A 23107-nucleotide genomic window follows, 5' to 3' on the forward strand; every position below is an offset into this window, starting at 1 on the left:
CACAATAACTCCAATTTTATAGCACCTCGGCTCAGAACAAACATGCAGAATACAAGGAAGGCACGGAGCGACGAGCGACACAGCCTCCTCGTCTCAAAGCTAGCACACGACTGCCGGCCACGCCTTTTTCGAGCTACATACGCACAAAATGTTGAAAAATATTCGATTTAAAAAAAAAAAAAAATATTTATTAACATTATTCTACGTTGCATTTGTAGTATCTGTTAAAACAATTATTCTAGTCTAAAAATAACTTTAATCGAATAAACCGTTTACTAGAAATAGGCAAAGTTAGTCGCAAAACGGCCTGTCGTAATGTTCCTTTTTTGGAAAAACTATAAGTCATAGGGAACAAGTCAAACGTTAGAAATGTTGTACATAAAACGTAAAATCATATATATTTTTTTCATATTTTTTTGTTGAACCGTTAAGAAGATATAGACTCTAGAATGTTAGAGTTTTCGGCCAAAAACAGCGTCTAGCGCCTTAAACGCGAACTAGGAATTTGTGATATACGGCTTCATTTCAAGTTTGTAATGCATAAATTTACCTGTAATTTATGAATTTCAATACTAACCAATATAGAACCTTTTGCAATACAATATTCTGATATTACAGTATCATAGTTGATATATGTTGTGTAGAAAAGTCACATTTATCTATTGTAATGTAGACGACCTTCGCGGTCTGAATGTCAACGTCATGTCCGCGTCATTACCAGACCAGATACAAACGTTTAGTGGCATTTAGTAGATTATGTACTTAAATAACTACTTTCACATCTGGTTCGTATGACCTATACTAGAATAGCATATCCAGGAAGCGTTTTGTTACTTAACGCTATCGCGGAACTTCGAGATAATGACTTATGCGTGTTTTCTTGCCCTTCCGTAACTTAAGTTCACGACATTACTGAGTTGTATGGCATGATTATCACGGTGATGTTCTTTTAATATACGACTCTTTATGTTATTCTACTTAAATAGAAAAGGAGTTTATATTTTAAAGGGGACTTGTCATCGGTTGTTCGCAATTGTCATCTTTTACGTTTAACTGACAGGCTGATATCGTCCAGTGAACTGGTAATCTGTGGGCCCCTTGAAGTAGTGTCGTAACGATCTTATCTCTTTGTCAGAGATGACTCCCAAGTCCTTTCATTACTTTGTCCGCATGGACATTTCACATTGTCGTTCGTCGTTTTTGCGCCTCATTTCCCTTTGTGATTTAAATGCACTTCAGTGTGTTTATAGCCTTTTGTTGTTCTTCGAATGTTTTTAGTTTGCATGGGTCGGAAATAGTTGCATGGTTTTGCAATTCATGTTTATGCCGCCTGAAGGTCAGGGTCGATCCCACGGCGCCGGCGAGTACTCACATGACTAGTTTTGTTTGTGTGTACGCCCGTATAACGTGTGCGACGCTGATTGGTTGGTTCTTACTTTACATGCCACACTTGGTGTTTTGATGTATGACCCTTTTAAAGTAACCGTTTAACATTTTAGTGACACTTTCAACTTTAGCTTAAGTTAGTAGGTAGATTTCTCAAATAACACGTGTCTTTTATCATCGATATTACTGTCATATTATATAGTGGTTATCATAGTAGTGTCTACTTTTTTCCTGTTTTCTACATTTGCAGTAGTTTTTTTTGCTATATCTACTTTATTAGCGTCTTAATATTTTCAATTAACATCCAGCAGCAGAATTCCATTATGCCCTGCGATGGATTTCTATTATGAATTAACATTCATTATGAATTATTTTAGAAGCTGATGTCTAGATGTGTGTGTAGTTAGACCAAGAGAAGTCTCCAATGATTTTGATAGCACACGCAGTGTAAGAGTCATTTATGCGTCATATTTTCATAGAAGTTCCATTAAAATAACACTTGCCCTGCGTGTGCTATCAAAATCGTTGCAAACTTCTCTTGGTCTAACTCTACCAACAAGCCTGACCAATTAATGTTCAGAATTAAGTATGTATTAGGGATCTGCAGATCAACTTTTGCCAGAGACGATACGGTTGACTGCAAAATGTATTGTGAATAGATAAGCTAGCCGGAAGGTCCGGAAGACTGGCCTCGCTCCACAAACACTGATTTATCTAACCGCCATTATGTAAACAAATTTTACGGATCTACATTGCCATTGACTTTCGCAATCTCGTTTTGTTTTCGTCACTTTTAATGTCTTCGGAAGTGTTGTCATGGTCATTTGCTTATCTTCCATTGTATTAAATGTTAGTTGCTGTTAAAAGTTTCGTAATCAATCTGAACGACTTTGGACTTTATACAGTGTATAACAAATAAGTGACGCTTGGGTAACTTTAAATATAAGCAGACTGTTATAATTATATGATGATGATCTAAAAGATAAACCGCGTGTAAACTGTGTGTTATTATTAGAAATGAGATTTAATAATTAAAGTCACGCAATACCTTATGTCACGCCGCAGCTACGAGGATGTTGCTCGGCATAATTATATATGATTTATGGAAGACGGCTTAGTTTCCTTTGATAAACTGAGTAGAAATTATTTTCTCCTGTTTAAGTATGTCAATTATTCTAAAATTTCTGGAAAGTTCTAAGTTAATATTCATTTCAGTTGCGCCCCATAAAACTGACATTAATTTCGTTGGTGAAATATACTAACGTAGTGAGATTTGCAACAATATCAAGATATATTTATTGAAATGATATAGAAATTGATTTGTGGTCAAGCGATTCTGAAACAACAATTTCTCATTGAATAATTTTACGGTTTAGACTCACTTGTTTTAAGTCACTCGCGCGACATGTTTCGGAGAGCCTAGATAACAATTTTCTCGAAAATATTAGTGATCTTATCTGTAATCTACAAGCACTACTGCCGAAGATTATAGTTGTTAATAACGGTAATAAAATCAATCCGTCTTCCATTCATATCGTTAATTTACATAAAAATGGCAGCCTTACTGGCTTTCTAGCTTAGAGCTAGAGAAAGGTACTTGCTGTTGTGGAGCATTATTAAAGATGTATAGCTTGTGAAGCTTGTCGCATTAGAATCTCGGGTGAAACTACAATTTCCCTTTGCGCTGTAATGTCATACAGTTTAGGAATGCTTTGCGTGGCTCGGCGGCAGTCAGCCGTGTCTCCTTTGATCCTTCGGATCCTAAAAGACATTTATAGCGGATATCGCTTATGTTACTCGTGTATTTTCCAGTCATCTTTATGGCTGGTTCAATTTCAAGATTACCTTAACATCTTTATAAGAAACAGGAGCCTATCTAGACTTAGCTATAAAACCTGGAAAGCTATAAAATCTTAATAAATGTGCCTTCTTTAACCGATATACGCTCGCCATTTACCACTATGTATCTTATTTATTGTAGACTATTAAATAAGAAAATTACGAGTAAGTCGTAATTTAAGATAAGTAAAATGCACATCCACTATCTTCGGTGCCTGGTGGGAACTTGCACGAACAGCTGCCAAGGATTTCTGGTTAAAAATGTGTTTGTCTGTCTGGTGGACTACAGACCTTGCTCTCGGAAATGCCCATTGTGTAACGCTATCGCTTTATTTATAGCTTGTAGTTGTGTTATGTTATGTTATGTTATGTTATCTGGTCCATATTGCTCTCCAAACGCCAATTGAACTATATGTATATGTATGTAATGTTCTCGTTTACTACCTACCTTTCCTACGTGCTAACATATGTATTTTCTCCTTTTTACGGTTCAGTTCTTTCGACGTCCTCTAAATTTCAGGATTTAGCTAATCTGAATTCACTGTTTTTTTACGATCATTGTAATTAACAGTCCTTTGAATCTTCAGACATTCAAGCAGCGCATTGTGAGTATGTTATACAACACAATCTACAAAATTATAGATTCTATAAATCAATGACACGATAAGCTTCAACTTTCAACGATTACCACTACCACACCAGACACCTGTGTGCATCGTGCGAATTCTCACGACGGCGATTACCGCTTCAACCGCGTAAAAGGCCCAATCAATTTGGTTGTCCATCACTTGTGGCCTCGAAGGTCAGTTTCCAATCCGACACGCAACCGGTGTTTACTTTACTTGAAGTCGGACAAGAATAAAAAAAAGCTGCAAATTTGAATTACGAAAATTTTGAAGTCAAGGTTAGCACGGAATTTAAACTTTTGAGGAAGAAGTCACCAAAAGGTTGAAGAAATTACACATAATTCACTGACTTTTTTTTAATTCTGATATTTGACAAAAAAGAATAAATATTGAGAATAAAATGAGCCAGCTTATTTCAACCAGATTAGGAATTTAAATTGAAACTTGTGACCACACCAATTTCATTGTTATATTGTTTAATGCACTATCGACTAAAAGCTGGCGCGTGTATTTCAATGCACTTGTTTTTTTAGGCCAATGTGTTTTAAAATTAAATGTTTATCATGTCTGTTTTTTTATGTTTACTGCAAGGATCAAGTGTCTCGTAAATCACTCAGGAGATTTATCCAGCTTGCAAAACAAAATCAACTATAATCAAAGTGAATTTGCAAAATCCAGTTACTCAGTAGAAAAAAAACACTTCTGATTACTAGTATGCTCGCTTAACGTCGACCAATACTTAAATGTTTTTCCTTAAACTTATAGTAAACCATTTAGAACCTTGGCCTAGTGAGAGTGCCGGCTTTTTATTACTGCTGGCAACTCTTTTGTCATAGCGTCATCTTTGTTTGAGTCCGGTGTCAATTTCATTGTGTGTAGAACTGAAACTAAACGACGCCCACTTTAAGTAAAACTCACTGTTATTCATTTATACTAGGGCTAGTTTTCTATTTCTTTCTAGTCATTTCTCATGAGTGAGTAGCCTGATCGGTCTGTTTTAGGGTGTATGATTCGTCTTCAAAAATTTAAAGTAATTAAGTCTTTAAATGTTTGCCCATATAAAGTATAGTAATTACAAAACCTTAGGCCATCAATTTATTAAAGTGTTTAGTTTGCTGAGAGTCATCCATCGTCTGGGATTAGAAGCGTCGAGAACTAAATAGGCTAGCGCTCGTGATTTTCGGCACGTACCACATGAAGAACCTTGGCCCAGTGACAGCTTTTTATTACGTGGAACTGGCTAGCAGCTCTATGATAGCGTAATCTTTCTTTGAGCAGCGTATCAGTTTCACTAGGAAATCTGTTGTTTTTATATTACAGTCTACTGTTTAATTAATGCTATCATTACATTTGTGTTTTGCTTTTAAAACAAACATAATCCGAAGTCCGAAGTTGTATGGAATTGTCTAATTAATACGAGTAACAAAATTCCTTCGTTGCTCGAGTTAAACGAATACACCGCTAATGTACAGTTTCGCAAAAGTATGACACTCTATCCAGTGAATGGACTGGCTTATGTTACATGTGGCGCCCGCGTCAATGTACCAAACTGGCACCTACACATTAAAATGTCGTATTCCAAGGAACTTAGAGTTAGTTTTCCTTTATGCATATTTGGAGAGGCGTAAAACCAAGTTGGCCGTCGGTAACTCGAGAATGACAGCGAACGGGCGACGCATTTGCGGTCTTGGAATGTGATACGTCGTACCGCGTCTTTCTATTGATTACATGTTTAGTACTTGCAAATGGTGAGTCGCCGTTTGCTACGAATAGTCTCAGAAACGTGACCAGGAACATTTTACTTAAGGGGATATTTCGAACATACTCCTAACTACCGTGGCAATTTTCGGTGTTCACGTGATTATTCCGAAAAATTCTCTATTATAAAAACTTGGAGTACTTATTCCAAGCAATATGATCTTAAGAAATATTGTGTATTCCTGCAGATTATTTACTGCATGAAGCGCGTCTCTGAAAGTCTAACTATCTTCACCGACTCAACTGACTAGTTCATGTTTATGTAAGTTTCATAGTCCAATGCTCAGGGAAACATCGCCGGTTTTTCTGACCTTATTACTCGTTTTGTAATGAGCGATTAACAGGCTAACTTGTTAAATCGATTCGCATGCACGCAATATGCCTATGTTGTAATTTGTAGGGTGAATTCATTGTTCCGCTACCCCTATAAGAGCATATCGATAAAACAATGATTTTCGAACATTTATAATGAAACTAGTGAACCATGTGGATTTTATTTTCCTGATGCACTTTTAAATAATCAAATTGAATCAAAATTGCATGAAAAATGTACATTCGCAAGACCAGGGGTACATGAATGTCGAAGAGTACATGTAGTTATTGGAGTGAGTAGGCGCTGACCGCATTCTTTTCTGCCGGCAATGTAAAGTAGAGCGCACGTCCGCTGTACGTCTCCAAGTTTTACTTGATATCTATCGATAAGTCATTCGAGTCCTGGTATTTTAAAAGGCTTTCTAGATTTGCTAATAAGTTTGTTACCTTCAGATAAATTGAATTCAAATAATCACATGTTGGTAGGTACTTAGAAAAGTCAAGGTCATTATTGCTTTTTCAACAATTTTTTAAGGATTAATGAATGAAGTCGTGGTCACTAACTTACAGTAACAAATCGGTTTGAAATTTCTAAAAAGTAGTTGATGATATTGATAACTTTGTAAAACTCCATAATCAAACTAGACTTTCGTTACGGAAGAAAGGATAAGCATCGTCTGTCAGCTCATAAATATATTTGTAAAGTCATTGCATGCACAATAAAACAATGACTTCGTGCATTAATGCTATTAATAAACATTTTCAGTGCCGCATATTGATGAGCCTAGTTACATAAGTATAAATATGAATAAAATACCAACCATCACAATGACGAGTATGTAGGTGGATTGTGATAACTAAAAATACATTATCATTGTAGAAGCATGGAAACCGAATGTAACTAAAAAATGACCCCATTATTCTTTTATCATTATTTTGCTTCATGATGGAAATGTAGGAGGCCTGATAAACATATCCTGTATCTTTATACCCTGCTTCTTTGTTTACTGACAAACACGAGATGCTCGCATCTTTACATGCATGAATGAGTAATGCAATAATCATGCACATCAATTTATCAATAAAGATAAATCCATTTTTCCTTATTTACCTTCATTTAACAATTGCCTCTTTATTGCACTCATCTGAATGCGTTTTTTATTAACCATCACCCTCACAACACGTTTTCTGTTTTGGCATTAATCTCAAGTAAAAAAGATAATCGTACCTTAATGCATTTGTTTTCGTTTGTATCTTTTTTATGGTCGCTTTCGCTGAGGTATGCCATTGTGTTTAAGTATTTCAATTTCTGCTTGGCTCTGCATTAAAGTGCTCTTTGATAACCGCTTTTGCATTCTAATAATTGTCTGCAACCGGAAGACTCGTATTTACGTCTGTTTTGAATCAACTTAAGTGCTTGTTTGGATTCCTACATCAAATATATTCATTGACTGTAAGAACTAGGTCATTGAACTCGCAGGACTTTGTATTGTGTAATGGATTTGAGCGATAACACTTATTACTACACCAACTCAATAATAAACTATTAAGTGCAGGTCGAGTTATGATTATTGTTAATTGAATTGAATAAATGTTACTACTTCCTCATTAATAATGATTGTATAATAAAAACAAAGCCCGTCTGGAGTATAATTACATTGTTATTAAAACATGAGGACATGCTTTACGAAACGCCACTGCTGAAAATAAACGGCTTTGAATATAAATTGACGAACATAATTATCTAAAAAAAGGTTTTACTCGTCCAACCCATATGAAATACAATCGAAGCTGTTGCTTTGATTAATACCGCCTTCCAGGTAAACAATGTAAACATGACAAACGTCATTATCCAAATTACATTGACAAGATGGATCATGCCTACGCGATTTTGACAGGTGTCCTTACGAATGTGTCTCAGTTACTCCATTGAAAAGAATCCTCTCGCTTTACGACTAGCATGTATAATTATAACAATAGGCCTAGTTGCTCAAACACTTGCCACCACTGTATTGTTATGTCTGACGTCAATACGATTCGGTTATTCAGTGTATATAAACTGAAGGCTATCATTAATAATGTCCTAATGTTTACTTTAACCTCGAGTATTGTTTATCATTACGTTACAAAACAACTTCTGAATCATATTGTCTTTTTATATATTTGGACTGCCGTCTAGAAATTCCTTAACAAGTGATTTTCTCATTTTCAGTAGATAAATCAGTGTGATCGGTTTGCGGTGCAAATGTGATTTTATACAATTAGTGTATTAACTTATTTATTATAAAATGATATTAGTTAAGGACCAACAATGGAACGTAACAAATCGAAAGCATTTCGATGGTGTGCTTCCTACAACAGTGATGTAATGTTATATAGTGCATAGTGATCCCAAAGTCTGATGTTAGACTGCGTTAAGTTATTTATTAGTTAGTTTTGTACTGTGTAATAGTGATGCTGATCAATACGTTTTTGGACACGGAGGATTTCGTGCACTTGTATTACCCTGAGGATGAGCCAGCGGGCGCGCAGGGCTGCGGAGCTGGGGCACGCATGGCCAGCAAGTACCCGCGCCCGCCCTCGCCTGAATACTCCTCTTCTCAGTCTCAGGTAACTATAACATCTACTTCAGTACACCAAGGCAGCATCTTGGGACCTATGGTTGACAGACACTGCCTACTTAATACTGCTATAGTTCTAAGTTCTAGGGTGTATTTTAGACTGCCACTTATTATATAGTCCATCTGTGTAATCAATCAATCAAATATATTTATTTGCAAAAATACAGTAAGAAAGATGATACTATTAGTCGACAATGTATTTTTCCATACAATATATGTTGTATTTTGGTTGTATGTATGTATTAGTTCATTTTAATTGAACATAAAATTTTGTGTAGAAATTATTATTTATTGTAAAATTTCAATCACTGTCAAAAGTTAAAGCTTTGGACGAGTCAACAACATTAAAAAAATTCCATTTCGAAACATTATTTGACCTATTCCATTACCAAAATGCAAACAAGAATTTGGTTTTCGGTGAAGAGTGAAGACAACGTGACCTAGTTCAATCATCTTTACGACATTCGTAAAGAACATATTAAAACCACTGAATGCCAAAAGCCTAACTTTAAATGTCACATGCATCCGCATAGTAAGGATAATTCAATTAGACAATCCCATGTCAGGCTCTTGTCAATAAACAACCTTCTAGGTTTTGTTGCCTTCAACTGTTTACACGACCTCAGGACGAGGATGTTGAGCACACGACAACTTCGTGAACCTTACGACCTTGCCATAAGAACTATAATCATACACCATCTCGTCTAGTTCTAAGAACTTTATTGTCTAAACATGTTCATGCTATTTATTGCTCTACCGGTCTTTAACATCATTTCGCTTATTAATATCTATCTGCACATAAATCAGTTCTGTTGAGTGCGCCCGGTTTATGTCTATCACTTTTAATTAATCCAGAGATATCAATTCAGTAGCGAGTTAAGTATAGTTTACTTCTTACAGTTCTTACGGTGTTTATGTTTTAATTGCCTTTTTCTATGGATTGCATGCCGTTGTTAAGGAAATTACTTGCTTTTATTCAGGAAACCAGGACAGAGAGTGAGATTCTAAATCCCACTTTTCAAAAGAGTTGTGCTTTTGAAATAAACCACTTAGGTAGGTATTTTTAATATTGTCTGATCTTTCTTAACTGTTCATTCCGCACTTTTCTTACCATAAAGCGAAGCATGAGTTATACAATACGTACCAGTTTAAAAATTAAATCATAATAGAGAGTAATTCACAGCCGAATACAAAATGATTTGTGAATAGGCACATCAGGCAACAATGCCCAATAATGGGATATTGCTCTTTATGAATTACTGGCGTTGAATAACCGCATTATTAGTAGAGGTAATAATGCTCGTTTATTACTTAATGATCCTAATGGATTAATCATTTTATTTAATCCATTAGTGCTTATTTGTCTGTACTTTAATGTTGTTTGATTAATTGATCATCATAGCTATCTCCATCAAATCTCTTTTTAGGGTTCCGTACCCAAAGGGTAAAAACGGGACCCTATTACTAAGACTCCGCTGTCCGTCCGTCCGTCCGTCCGTCCTTCCGTCCGTCTGTCACCAGGCTGTATCTCACGAACCGTGATAGCTAAACAGTTGAAATTTTCACAGATGATGTATTTCTGCTGCCGCTATAACAACAAATACTAAAAACAGAATAAAATAAAGATTTAAGTGGGGCTCCCATACAACAAACGTGATTTATGACCGAAGTTAAGCAACGTCGGGCGGGGTCAGTACTTGGATGGGTGACCGTTTTTTTGCATGTTTTTTTTTCTTGTTTTGCTCTATTTTTTGTTGATGGTGCGGAACCCTCCGTGCGCGAGTCCGACTCGCACTTGGCCGGTTTTTTTTTATATCCGTATTAGTTATAAAATTATCTTTGCTTTTATTTATTTCGGTTCTTTGTAGTAGTTACCTCATGTATGAGGAAGGGGAAAACGTACATGAGTGCAATTACTTTCATGATTTTTGAGAAATGAATTACAAAGCAAAGACTATGTTTAGCAGCCCCATTGATTACCAATACTATGAAATATTAGATATCTTTACAAAATTGTTAATGCGCTCAACATTGCCTACTATGACTATGTGTGTGTGCAAATGTATGACTTGCACACACACATTGCCTGGCTTGGCAGACCTGAGCGATTATTTATCAAAGAACTTTTTTCGATATCTTGTCTTAATAACGATCAACGATCGCCATTTTTAGATTAAGGCATAAAATATAGCAGTCCGTTTCAGGCCATGCCATGCCACTCAGGCCATCTCATGGTTGTTGAGGTTGTTTACAGTACGGTTTTTATTTAAATTAAATTAACTTTTTAGAATATGTTTCTTAAATAATATATCTACTCAAATCTCATTATGCGGCTAGTGGGTTCTTTTATACTCATACAATGAAAACGAATAACCGAAGCATATTCCAGCCACATTGTGGTTGCTAGCCAACAATGTCCAATAATGGGAATTGCTTTATGAATATTGGCCAGCTCAATGTGCCCTCATGACGTGATTCTGAAATGAGAGCACCCGCATTATTACTTAGTTTGTGACCTTGTACATCAAATTAATGGTTTTTCCAATTAATTAGCATTGTTGACTTTGTAGGATATGTTTCATCCATTACTCATCTCAATCATATTTAACCCATTTGCGCCCTAGGGCCCACATCCACTTTTAGGTCATCATTTTATGTGCTGCTGTTTCCTGAACCTAACCCAACGTACATTCCATACAAATCTCGAACATGTACCAGACTACCAGGTTACCAGAAGCCATTATGTAGTTAGCGTCTTTCATAGATGATATCGGTGATCAGTAGCGCCATTCACACACCGGAAGAGCATCCCATTGTTGTCTAATAGAGATGCACGTTCCATCGTCAACACTTAACGTGAACCTTATCTCATAAGACATAAAGTCTATTAATGATCAATTGCTGTTAGAATAAGAATCGGATGCAGCAGTGTCATACAGGACAAAACCGTTTAAGAATTCTTCGATGCGTGTTACAAATGTCTCTCTCTAAGATATCTCTTTACTTTACACTGGATACTTTGAAACCGGCGCTCGCGCAAATACCATAATCATAATAGCTTTAACAGTTGGTCTAGTTCTAACCTGCAGCAACTGCGATCGTTTTCACTGGGACATCGTAAACCTTATTGTAAATGTATAAGGCCCACCCATAGTGTAGGTAGTAGAGTGTTGCTGTCAGCCTTGAATGAGCGTTTCGATTGTACCGTACGGTGAATGACTTAAATGACAGCGGAACGAATGGATGTTTCATTCACACACGTTGACAGTTAAACTGTCTTTAATATGGACACCTGACATATTGGAATTGTATTGTCATTGTGGCAAAGAATTCTTCACGCTTCATTGAAATGTATTCACTATTTTCTTGTTAAAGTGGACACAAAATGTATTCATTTGAGAAACTCTCGGCGGTATAGCGAGCTGGGAAATTTGTATGGGCATTACTTAACACACTATCTATGACTATAGAGTCCAATGTAATTTTGCAGCTGAGTGTACACGATTAAACAGCGTTGGATTTTTTTTACCTACTCGTAAGAGCACCCAGCTTGTGGACATGTGGTGTAATTATAAATAATTATAATTACAAAGTTGTCACGATGTCATTATTTATAAATAATTGAGTTTAAATGTAATTTTCATCTAGTTTTGAAGTAAACATAAAAAGGAGGAGGTTCGGTTGTTTTTTAAATAAAAATGTCTTAGACTCAAAAGTCAACATCACTTGATAGGCTTAAGGGGGTTTTACTTCGATCAAACATGAGGAAATTCCTCTAATTAAAATATTCTTCAGTGAGATTACATATGTACTGCCATTACTGTCGTAATAAGTGATTTGACTGATTAGAATATTAAAGTTACACACACGTTACGTATGCCATAAGTTACAACACATATGCGGATGTAGCCCACATGGTGTCCCCAATACCTCCTACAATTGTTGACATAATTCACTGACCAATTGTAACCCTTACTGCCAGGAGATAAGGTCTGCCAATAAACAGTTAATTGTATTTCTATTAGTACATTACATTGCTATTCACAGTCGCAAATCAACTAATATAAGGTGATCTCTGGTCACGCAAAGTTGTAAAGGATTTAGAAGTCCAGTTATACTAGACTAGCTAGTGACAAAATTATGAATGAGGTACAAACGCAAAGAACTGCCCAAAAGAAGACCTTATCACGCTGTATTAAGGTTTACTAATGGACAGTTAAAAATTAACATTGTCGCAGCATTAGTCATGTGGATCGAGGGCTTGCCCTACTATAGTAGACGCAAACCAAACTGACGACCGGGACTGTAAAGCTTCTCATTCATACTTGCATGATCGTAGGTAGGGTGAGAGAGATAGTGATATGACCCCGGTCGTCAGTTTGGTTTGCGTCTACTACCATCACACTGTTGACTGGCATTTCTAAACCCTATTGCAAAGGTATAAGATTCATGAATGGTCAATGTTGCTGTTGGTACGTCCGCTAAATAATGCCGTAGGTGGCGTAGGTAATGATAACGCTTGGAATAGATACCGCCATTCATAAATGCATGTCTGCTGAATGAGCGTAGTGAATTGTGATCATGATTTGATGGTTTGAAGACTTTGAAGCCGATTGATGTTGGGTTAACTCTCTTGGATGTATTCCACCAAAATTACATATTTAACGTAACATTTATTCAATTTTTTATACGTAAGCTGATATTGTCTGAGGTTACCCTGATAGTTACACATTAATGGAAAACTGTTTATGTTCGGATTAATCGCGTTTACAGTCTTGACACACCCGGACTTGAAAAGTCGGGATGTAGGTATTCTAAAATTCATTAAAAGTGATTAATTCGAACAAACAGTTTTTCATTAAGAGAAGATTATCCATTTACAGAATCACCCGGGTGATTTTGATGGACATTATGATGTCCATAAAAATCACCTGGGTGATTATAATATACAGCATAATCCAAAATAATCACCTGGGTGATCTTGCTGGATAAGTTTGTCCACTAGGATCACTCGTGGAATAATATTATTTCATGGGGTATCTTAATGGACATCATTTTGTCCACTGAAATCACCCGGGGGAGCATGACAGACACGTGGTCCAATAGGATCACCTGGGGGATCTCAGAAGACATAATCGGTCAATACAATCACCTGGGTGATCGAGCTCAGGTGATTAACGTGGATGACGTGAGGAAAACTTATTTTGAGATGATTTGATAAGTATAACTGCAGGTTTTGCTGTATAGTCTTGAGCCGCCTACTATAGTATATTTTTTCAAACTGGAAGGGTACGCTGATACTGCTGACAGGTGCCATCTCCATACAATTTAGTAATCTAGAAATGTCAAATAAGTTATCAATTCTTCGTACACTGGAAAGTTTACCTATTGAATATTCATTCCCACCAGTAGAACCCGCATACAATCAATACCATTTCCTAATGGCTCAAACCTATTTAAATATGTACTTAACAAGCTTTCAAAGGAACTTAATGCCATTGACTGACTCATTATGCTGATCTTTCACCCAAAATATTTTCATCTCTATTGCAAGGCTGTTACAGTCCAAAGTTTAATGTAACCAGGAAGATAAAAATATTGAAAAGTGCTTTGGGTACCATAGAGAAATAAGTGAGCTGAGAGCGAGATAGTGAGCACTCCATACATAGCTAAAAACCCATTTATAATAAATTTAAAATGCGCTTTGCGAATACTTATATTAAATATAGGTACCTAATGATATTTAAGCTTGGTAAGGTAAGTATTCAGTTTTAAATTTATTAATATAGTTTGTCAAAGGCTGTCTAATTTCAAACTTAGAGAGAATCATACTATCTTTGTCTTACGTTAGTACTAGCAACCAATTTATTATTATTTTCTATTTACTGACAAATTGGTTTGACCAACTATAAAACGTCTTATCTTACCTCCCATATAACTTATTATTAAGTAAATAAAGCAAGCACTGTAAGCTTAATTATTTTTTCTATGTTGGTAACTTCTGATAAGAAGTAGACCTTATGCCCTTACAATAAGATTTACACATGGATAACTGTATTCACGATGGTAAAATCTCTAGGTGAACGACCTCAAACTAATATCCGTCTAATATAAACAGTGAGTAAGCTTGCTGGTTATAGTTTGATTTAGTGTTAGTTTTAAATGTGGTCGGGTAATAGCTTTGCGCCCACCCGCACTGATTTCATGACTGCTTTAATGGGTGCAGTGCGACGGCCTGCTTTTTAAGGCGAGATGTGCCCAGGCATAGGTATCACTACATAGTATAAAACAAAGTCGCTTCCCGCTGTCTGTATGACCCTATGTATGCTTATATCTTTAAAACTACGCAACAGATTTTGATGCGGTTTTTTTAATAGATAGAGTGATCCAAGAGGAAGGTTTATGTATAATTATTAATTTGTTAACCCGTGGGAAGCCGGGGCGGGTCGCTAGTTAAACTTCCCTTCCACACCAACACACACAAAAAGAAAGCTATTTAAAACACGTACGTCTAAACGTAGAACATCATTAGGTACTTTATTTATGGTGCTTTCTCAGTCAGAGAACAAAAGTTTCAACGCTTGTTATTGCGCTTCTTCTGCAATTTTTTTTCACCATTAATAATAATAAAATTTAAGTAAAATACCGTATCTTTTCTTAAATTCACACAGTTTCTTGTTTCTTTACTCCACCGTCTATCCATTCTTCCACAAAATAAAGTTACTCGAAGCGTTTTCACCGAACAAAACCGTCCATTGTCAAAAAGAACAGGTGATTCTGATTTCTGATAGATTTTTTGCCCCAAAAGAAATCTCATGGCATTATGTTTTATACAGAAACCGGCTCTGATTTCAATCTATTTTTTTGGTTAACTACAAAAAGTTACGTTCATTTCTTGGCTGTTCATTGGCCTTAGGGTGAATGCGCCAAATGTGGGCGCCGCCTACGCACTTATGCTAATGCTAATACATTACTAATATTTAACCTCGTGCCGCCCAATGTACATTAGGATGTACTCTCAGTTTCGATGTAATGTCAACCTTAATTAAAAAACAAAGTAGGTAGCATTTCATTTGTCTCGTAAAAATTTCGAACAAATGAAATTCAACCTAATTGAAAATACAATAAGATTCTAACTTCCTTGGCTATAATTTTGTATGGTGGGCGGCACGAGGTTAATGTTGACATTGCTCCCTTCTCATTAAATAGTTATGGCGTTATTCATAAACGCGCTACAAGCCTCAATCAGCTATTAATCGTTTGTCTTTATCTGTCATGTTGACTTTTGTATTTGTAAGAAAGGGATTGAACATAAATTAAGTATTTGAGGCTTGAAAAGCTTTAAGAATAAGGTAATTCATGTAGAAGAGCTAAGTCTAAGAAAATATCGTGCGTCGAATTTGACTACTGAATTATGCTTATGAAATTTGATTTCCGTGCCACTTCATACCTTGTTATAGGGCCAATAATGTGAAACCTCTAGAAGCTTTCATTTCATATCATTGTTTGTCCACGTCTCACGTCTATTGGTTGATTCCCGCACGTCTCCTCTCATCTCCACCTCAGTGGAGAGGCAGCCTTATAAACAGAGTTACTGCATAATGTACAATCGTTCGGTGAATCGGTGCCATAAACATCGAAACACGTTTTTTTTTCTTTTTCAATAACTGGCCAGCCTTCAATAACTATAACCACCTTATACTAAATGAATTCTGTTTATAGGTAGGTGAATAGAAATAATTTTTAGTTTAGGGTGTCCAGTTCCTGGCGATTTACCCTACTTTACAACTCTTCTACCTAGTATTTACTCTTTGCTTCTCATTAAGCTAACGTTCGTTTGTTATTTCACACAGATGCGAGACTTTAATTACTCTATTAGCTAATACAGATTGTCTTTTGTCTACATCTAATCGCCTTGTCAAAATGCTCGTAAAATTATTGATCTATTGAGCTGACATTTGACTAATTATATATTTGCCACTTTATAATGTGAGCTTGTCAAAATTTGTTGTCATAATTATGGTTTATAATTTTATAATAATTAATTTTATGATCGATCGGTATTTAATAATCATGTATTTTAATTAAATCGATGTTAATGCGTATCTCAAGCGTCAAGGAAAGCTCCACCAAACCGATGTTATCCTGGTACTTTTAATAAGCATTCACCAGTGATTCATAGTCTAAGTGCAGGCCGTTTTCCCATTGCTTACGTGCGTATGCGCAACCAAGTCAAACGCTGAGTTCAATATGATATTGGTATCTATAAAGTAACATGTAATTTAGGTACTATACGGGAACCAGGAACTTAGCAGGGGCTTAGGGGCCTGTCGTCATTCCTATCGGTTAAGACTAGGGTTGAAATATGAAAAAAAGAAATATCCTAACATCCCCACGCACGGTTATTTCTTTAAAAAATCGCCCATTTTTGCGCGACTCTGACTACCCCAGTGGACATTTTGTATTAAATAACAACATTTAGCTCTGTAAGCGTCTGATATAACTATCAGGCTGTCTGTATACGTACACGAGAACTGCTTCGGGCGTGTTACATTACTTACATTACATCATTACTCAGGAATGCCGTACTAATTGAAGAGTACTGGAGTTTATTGCCTTCTTAGGCGTCTGTTTGGATTTTTTATGTCTACCAACATTATAAATAGATTAGGAATAGGGTGCTGAACGGAAGGAATAAAATAGTAGATAGGGTAGTCTTTTACTTATAAGTTATAATCGTAATTGGGTTATAACGCTTCGTATTAAATTAGTTGAAATTAAATTGATAAAGTTAACTTTCTTATTTAAAGTAAGTGAGAAGTAAGTGACTATTCTCTATTGTACCACAAAGAAAACAAAGATTGACAATTACATACTGAGGATTTAGATTTTTAAGTATTTTTTTATGATGATACATAATAATATTGCAGATTATTTTTCATAATTAAGAAATAATGTAGATATCATGATTTAAATATTTTCTTACCAACCTAGGACTTTATCAGAAAGCTATTACAAGTGTAATTAATTTAGTAACAAGTGTTTATCTATGAACAAATGACTGTAGTTTACAAAAGCTATGTAGAAACGCATTACAAAATCTTTGTAAGGTACGCTTAAGTAAAGAATGCTTTGGACATTTCGCTTTTAGTTCTGTTGACTCTTGCATGTTATGTTTGCCTGGTCTCGATAAGTACAAATGTTGATGCACTTATTGCATTTTAACGAAATGGTTCATCATCTTCCTCGCGTTGTCCCGGCATTTTGCCACGGCTCATGGGAGCCTGGGGTCCGCTTGGCAACTAATCCCAGTAATTGGCGTGGGCACTAGTTTTTACGAAAGCGACTGCCATCTGACCTTCCAACCCAGAAGGTAAACTAGGCCCGTTTAGGGATTAGTCCGGTTTCCTCACGATGTTTTCCTTCACCGAAAAGCGACTGGTAAATATCAAATGATATTTCGTACATAAGTTCCGAAAAACTCATTGGTACGAGCCGGGGTTCGAACCCGCGACCTCCGGTTTGCAAGTCGCACGCTCTTACCGCTAGGCCACCAGCGCTTTTAACGAAATGGTTAATATTTTGTAATTAAATGTTTTATCTATTGACCTTAATGGTAATTTTATTACACGTCAGGTGAATCATATGTAAATGTCAGGTAATAAAGTATCTTAAATATGTACATGCAATTGCACACGCACATTAAAATCAATGACGCTTCCTTTTGGCTTTGGTTCAGTACCTTAGGTTATAGGTATATTAGGTAAATACTGATAGGATAAACAAAATATTGCTGTACATTTATTGCTAACAATCTTTTTTGAAAGAAATAGTGTAGACAGATAGGGAAAAACTGGATACTTAATACTTACTAATTATTATAGTATCGGTCATATCGGTGGTGTGGGTGTTTTACCCTACTTTTACAAAACGAATACACGAACTATTATACATGAAAAGAAAACTTCTTGTAAACACAAATTTCGCCATGATACGAAGACGCGCGTAAGTTATGTAACTATTATATGTTTATCTTTCTGTTATATCACAACATAAACATAATAATGATTATATCTATTTATAACCCGATTACTTTGTGGGTAGTTATTTGATTGTAAACCAACTGCGCAATTGTGATATACTTACGTGACTTACTGTGATAAAGGGTTACCTAATGGCGCCCTTAAGCAACGTGTTATTTTGATTGATTGAATTTTATACAAGCACAGTTTTATACACGTGGGACATGTTGAAGTAGTGGGAATTACCCGTCAAGCCACCAATACACCAGTCAAGTAATGTATGTATGTACACGTCTTACTCAAAAGTACATATGTCCCATAGCTCGTAATCGTATGTCGGCAAATTAAAAACTATGAGACATATTTTAGAGTAAAGGGGCCCATTGATAATCAGTCCGCCGGACGATATCGACCTGTCAGTTGTTCGGAGCTGTCACCTTTTGCGTTTAAGTTTTATGCACCCCTTAAGTTTTATGCACCCCTGCTTAAGTTTTATGCACCCCTAGTTTTTCACTCGGCTGTAGAGCAATAGGTACGCTAATTAGGTATTTCTGTTAATTAATATAAGTATATGTATAGGTTTTGGTTTCGTATTATTATCAATGACCCTACAATAAACAAACAGGAATGTGAACTTCGACTTTATTATCTCTAATTTACCTAGGTATATCTTACATATTAATATTACGGCGTGATTTGTCTACACTTCTACAGTAATATTATATTACTGTAGACAAATCACGCTGTTATTTATAAGTTAATCACTTTTATAAGTGTACATTTGATAAGGTATTGGTCATAATTACTTCAACAGGTGTAATGTTTGAAAAACTTAAGTACTTGCAATTTTTTCTTTTTACAAGAATAAATTAGTTATTTTCAATACAAGTGCGAAAAAGAGGAACTTCGAAACGAGTGGCGATAAATTAAAACACGACCGAAGGGAGTGTTTTAAATCGACACGAGTTGCGAATTACCTATTCGCACGTGTATCGAACAACGTTTTACAGTACATATGGCACTTTAAAGTTTCGACATACGCACGAAAAGTGCTATTTTACGCACTAGTGCGAAAAGGAGCCCCATATTAGTGTCCGACCGAAACATGTTTTTTTGCCGAAACCGAAACCGAAACCGAATGTTCGGCTTTGGCTCTAGTTTCGGCCGAAACCGAAACCGAAACCGAAACTTTTGTAGACTTGTTAAAATCGTTGAAAAAATGTCATAAAACCGCTTTTACACACATATTATGGGGCTGTCAACACCCAATGTCCTTGGAATTGATGTTACTTAAGCAGTTTTTTATGAAAATTACTAGAGTTAGACCAAGATAATTCTGCAACGATTTTGATAAGTTGATAACACACGCAGTGCAAGTGTTATTTTAAACGTCAAAACTTCTATGAAATTATGACGTATAAATAACATTTGCACTAGTTGCACTACGTATGCTATCAAAATCATTGCAGAATTTTCTTGGTCTAACTCTATTCATTCACCAGTCAAGCTAACATGTAGACACAGGGTCAACCAAAAACGCGAGCGCAGCGAGCGCGAAATTTTTTGTTAACAATATCGCAAGGCCGGGTGCCGATCTTCACCTGGGCCGAAAAGTCCGAAGTGCCTCATTGAGGCGAACTTTCATGCGAAGTCAAAGCCGTGCTTAAGGCTTCAGGATAAGTAGTTGAGCACAGACTTCAACCAATGTCCATTGTATTCAAAAGCGAGACCGCAGGCCGAGCATGGCGCAGCGAGGCCAAAGGCTAAGCTGAAGTAGAGGACATGTGGAACACAAACCAATGGTAAATTGAGGTAAAAAGTGAGGCTAGTTTTCTTATTATTATCTTGCCCAGGGCCCAGTAACATGCGACAGTGTTATCTCATTCACTTATAGGTATTGACAGCCTCATAATAAGACTGCGTCAACCGTCCAGTGGCGCCCTCATTAGTGGAATTGTGTTTTATAATAAACCAATTAATGTCTGTACCTAATATACATGAATCAGTATATGTAGGTATTAATATTGTTGTCCTACTTATTCCCCAACTTTTGGTCTTTGTCCGAAGTACCATTTCGTAAGTTTCGGCCCGGCCGAAAGGTTCGGCCGTTTTTTGGCCGAAACCGAAACTATAGCCGAAACATGATTTTTTGGCCGAAACTGGCCGAAACCGAAACCGAAACCGAACCTTCGGTCGGACACTACCCCATATGTACTGTAATAGTTATTTTCGATACAAGTGCGAAAAAGAGGAAATTCGAAACGAGTGGCGAATTACCTTTTCGCACGTATGTCGAACAACGTTTTACAGTACATATGGCCCTTAAAACTTTTGAGATCGCAGGAAAAGTGCTATTTTACGCACTAATAGTGCGTGAAAATAGGGCCATATGTACTGTAAAATTCTTTATAATAATTACCTGTCTTTCTTACACACTTGTCTAAGCTATTACAGGGTTTCAAAGTATATTTATATCTCGATAATTATTATGATAAATTGTTATCTTGATAATTTCACGTGATACTTATCGATTTATCGATTCTATTTCTGGAGGGAATCCTTAAACAAATACATATTTAAAAAAATAAATGAAGTACAGTACAGTCATATATTTTAATATCAGTATTATTTCGTACGTTGTCACAGTGACAATCAATTTAGGGAGCTCATACTATTGTCACGAATGTCACGATGACAAGTTACGAAACGGCCTTGAAATGCAATTCCTTGACATTACCTAGGTACTATGTACTTAAATTTGATCGAACAAGGTATTGTCTAATCTAATAGAATATAACTTCATCTTCTATTATATGTACACCATTTGCTTATAAGTCTTATGTACCTACTTAATATTGATAATACCTCCTTATCGAGTCAAGTCCCAGTTCAACTTTAGACCCTTTCGTCGACGAACGTATGATAATGTGATTATGTGACTGTTATGTTTACTATTGGTTTGTGAAATGTATGTGAGTGTGTCCAACACTTGTGTGCGGTTCACCGATCTGCTTGAGGTACTATGCGGATGGAATGTGACAAAGGTCTTTGGCCTACCTACTTTAAATAGTGATATAATATATTATTAGTAACGTATTTATATACACAAACGGGTCTACCGCGATATACTTTCATTGTTTTTACCTTAAATTCCGACGTTTCAGCTGATTTGACGTCCCAGCAAATGTCAGCGGAGATATAAATAAAACAACACTGAACTACCCGAAATTAGTTTATTAAAATGTTCGGGGTAGACAAAGAAATTGCAGCTACCCGTTAAAGTTTAATGTTTAAGTATGTACCTATTATACATATATGGCGTTATTCATAAACGCGCTACGAGCCTCAATTAGCTAATTAATGTCAATGATATTATATAACCATAGATAGGTTATACTTATACTTGAGGAGCACAAAAAATACTTCCATATTTATTTCTGTGCCTCCGAAGAAATTTGTTATTTTTGATTAATTTTCTCATTCCATCCATCTTTGTCACACTCGTTGTTAAACATAAGGTCGTCTCTTTCTCTTTCGGTGTGCGGGAGCTCGTTAGCACGTGCACATTTCTCGCTTGTCCAGCCGCGTCTAAAGGCAACTTGTCCAATTTGTCACAAGGTAAACGCTTCAATTTTGGAACGCCTATAACCCATCTTGAGTTATATATCATTGATTAATGTGTTATTTTGACTTATGTATCTGTAAGAAAGAGATAAAACATAAATTGACTAATTGAGGCTTGGGAAGTTTTATGAATAAGGTTAGTCTGGCCAACCATTATCGTTAATACCGTTTATGACAATGATTTATAACTCAAGATAGGTTATAGGCGTTCCAAAATTGAAATGCTTAACTTGTGACAAATTGGACAAGTTTCCTTTAGACGCGGCTGGACAAGCGAGAAATGTGCACGTGCTAACGAGCTCCCGCACACCTAAAGAGAAAGAGACGAGCTTATGTTTAACAACAAGTGTGACAAAGATGGATGGAATGAGAAAATTAATCAAAAATAACAGATTTCTTCGTAGGCACAGAAATAAATATGGAAGTATTTTTTGTGCTCCTCAAGTATGAGTATAACCTATCTATGGTTATATAATATAATTGGTTTATGACTGTTGATAGCTTGTTTACATTTTCCGTGTTTTTAGTGATGAAAATTGGACCGGCAAAATTCTAAAATGGACAAAACTTACATATGTACCTACAATTGAGATTATTATGCTCGAGAAAAATCATAAATCTTTTAGAGTTGTGACTATACTGAGTTTGTGTGTAAGCCTTTTTATATAAATCTTGCAATAGTATGGGCTGTCATAATGTTTTCGAAAGCGACCATCAGTGATATGTAAAGTTACCATTCTTGGAAATAACTTGAGGATTTCCCTTTCTCACAAAAAGGACATTAGTCTCCGGGCTACCTTTTCTTCTTAGCGGAAAAAGCAGATTTGCCGGATTGTAATTTTTTTCCCTTCATCTCTGTAAATTGTAGAAATTCAATCTTAATGGACGGAGGATTAAATAAATACACTAAATTAAAGGA

At 36.0% G+C, this 23107-nt stretch overlaps 1 protein-coding gene across 1 annotated transcript in view; it reads left to right on the top strand.

Annotated features, from left to right (window-relative positions):
• Positions 1-23107, top strand: part of LOC134656986 (myotubularin-related protein 4) — a 65195-nt gene that overhangs the window by 6114 nt on the left and 35974 nt on the right. Inside the window, exon 2 of the mRNA XM_063512550.1 lies at positions 8134-8531. Coding sequence (XP_063368620.1) covers positions 8376-8531 — 156 coding nt within the window. The 5' untranslated portion in view covers positions 8134-8375. The remainder of the gene's footprint in view (positions 1-8133; positions 8532-23107) is intronic.

Source organism: Cydia amplana, chromosome 19, assembly GCF_948474715.1.
Source record: "Cydia amplana chromosome 19, ilCydAmpl1.1, whole genome shotgun sequence".
NCBI lineage: Eukaryota > Metazoa > Arthropoda > Insecta > Lepidoptera > Tortricidae > Cydia > Cydia amplana.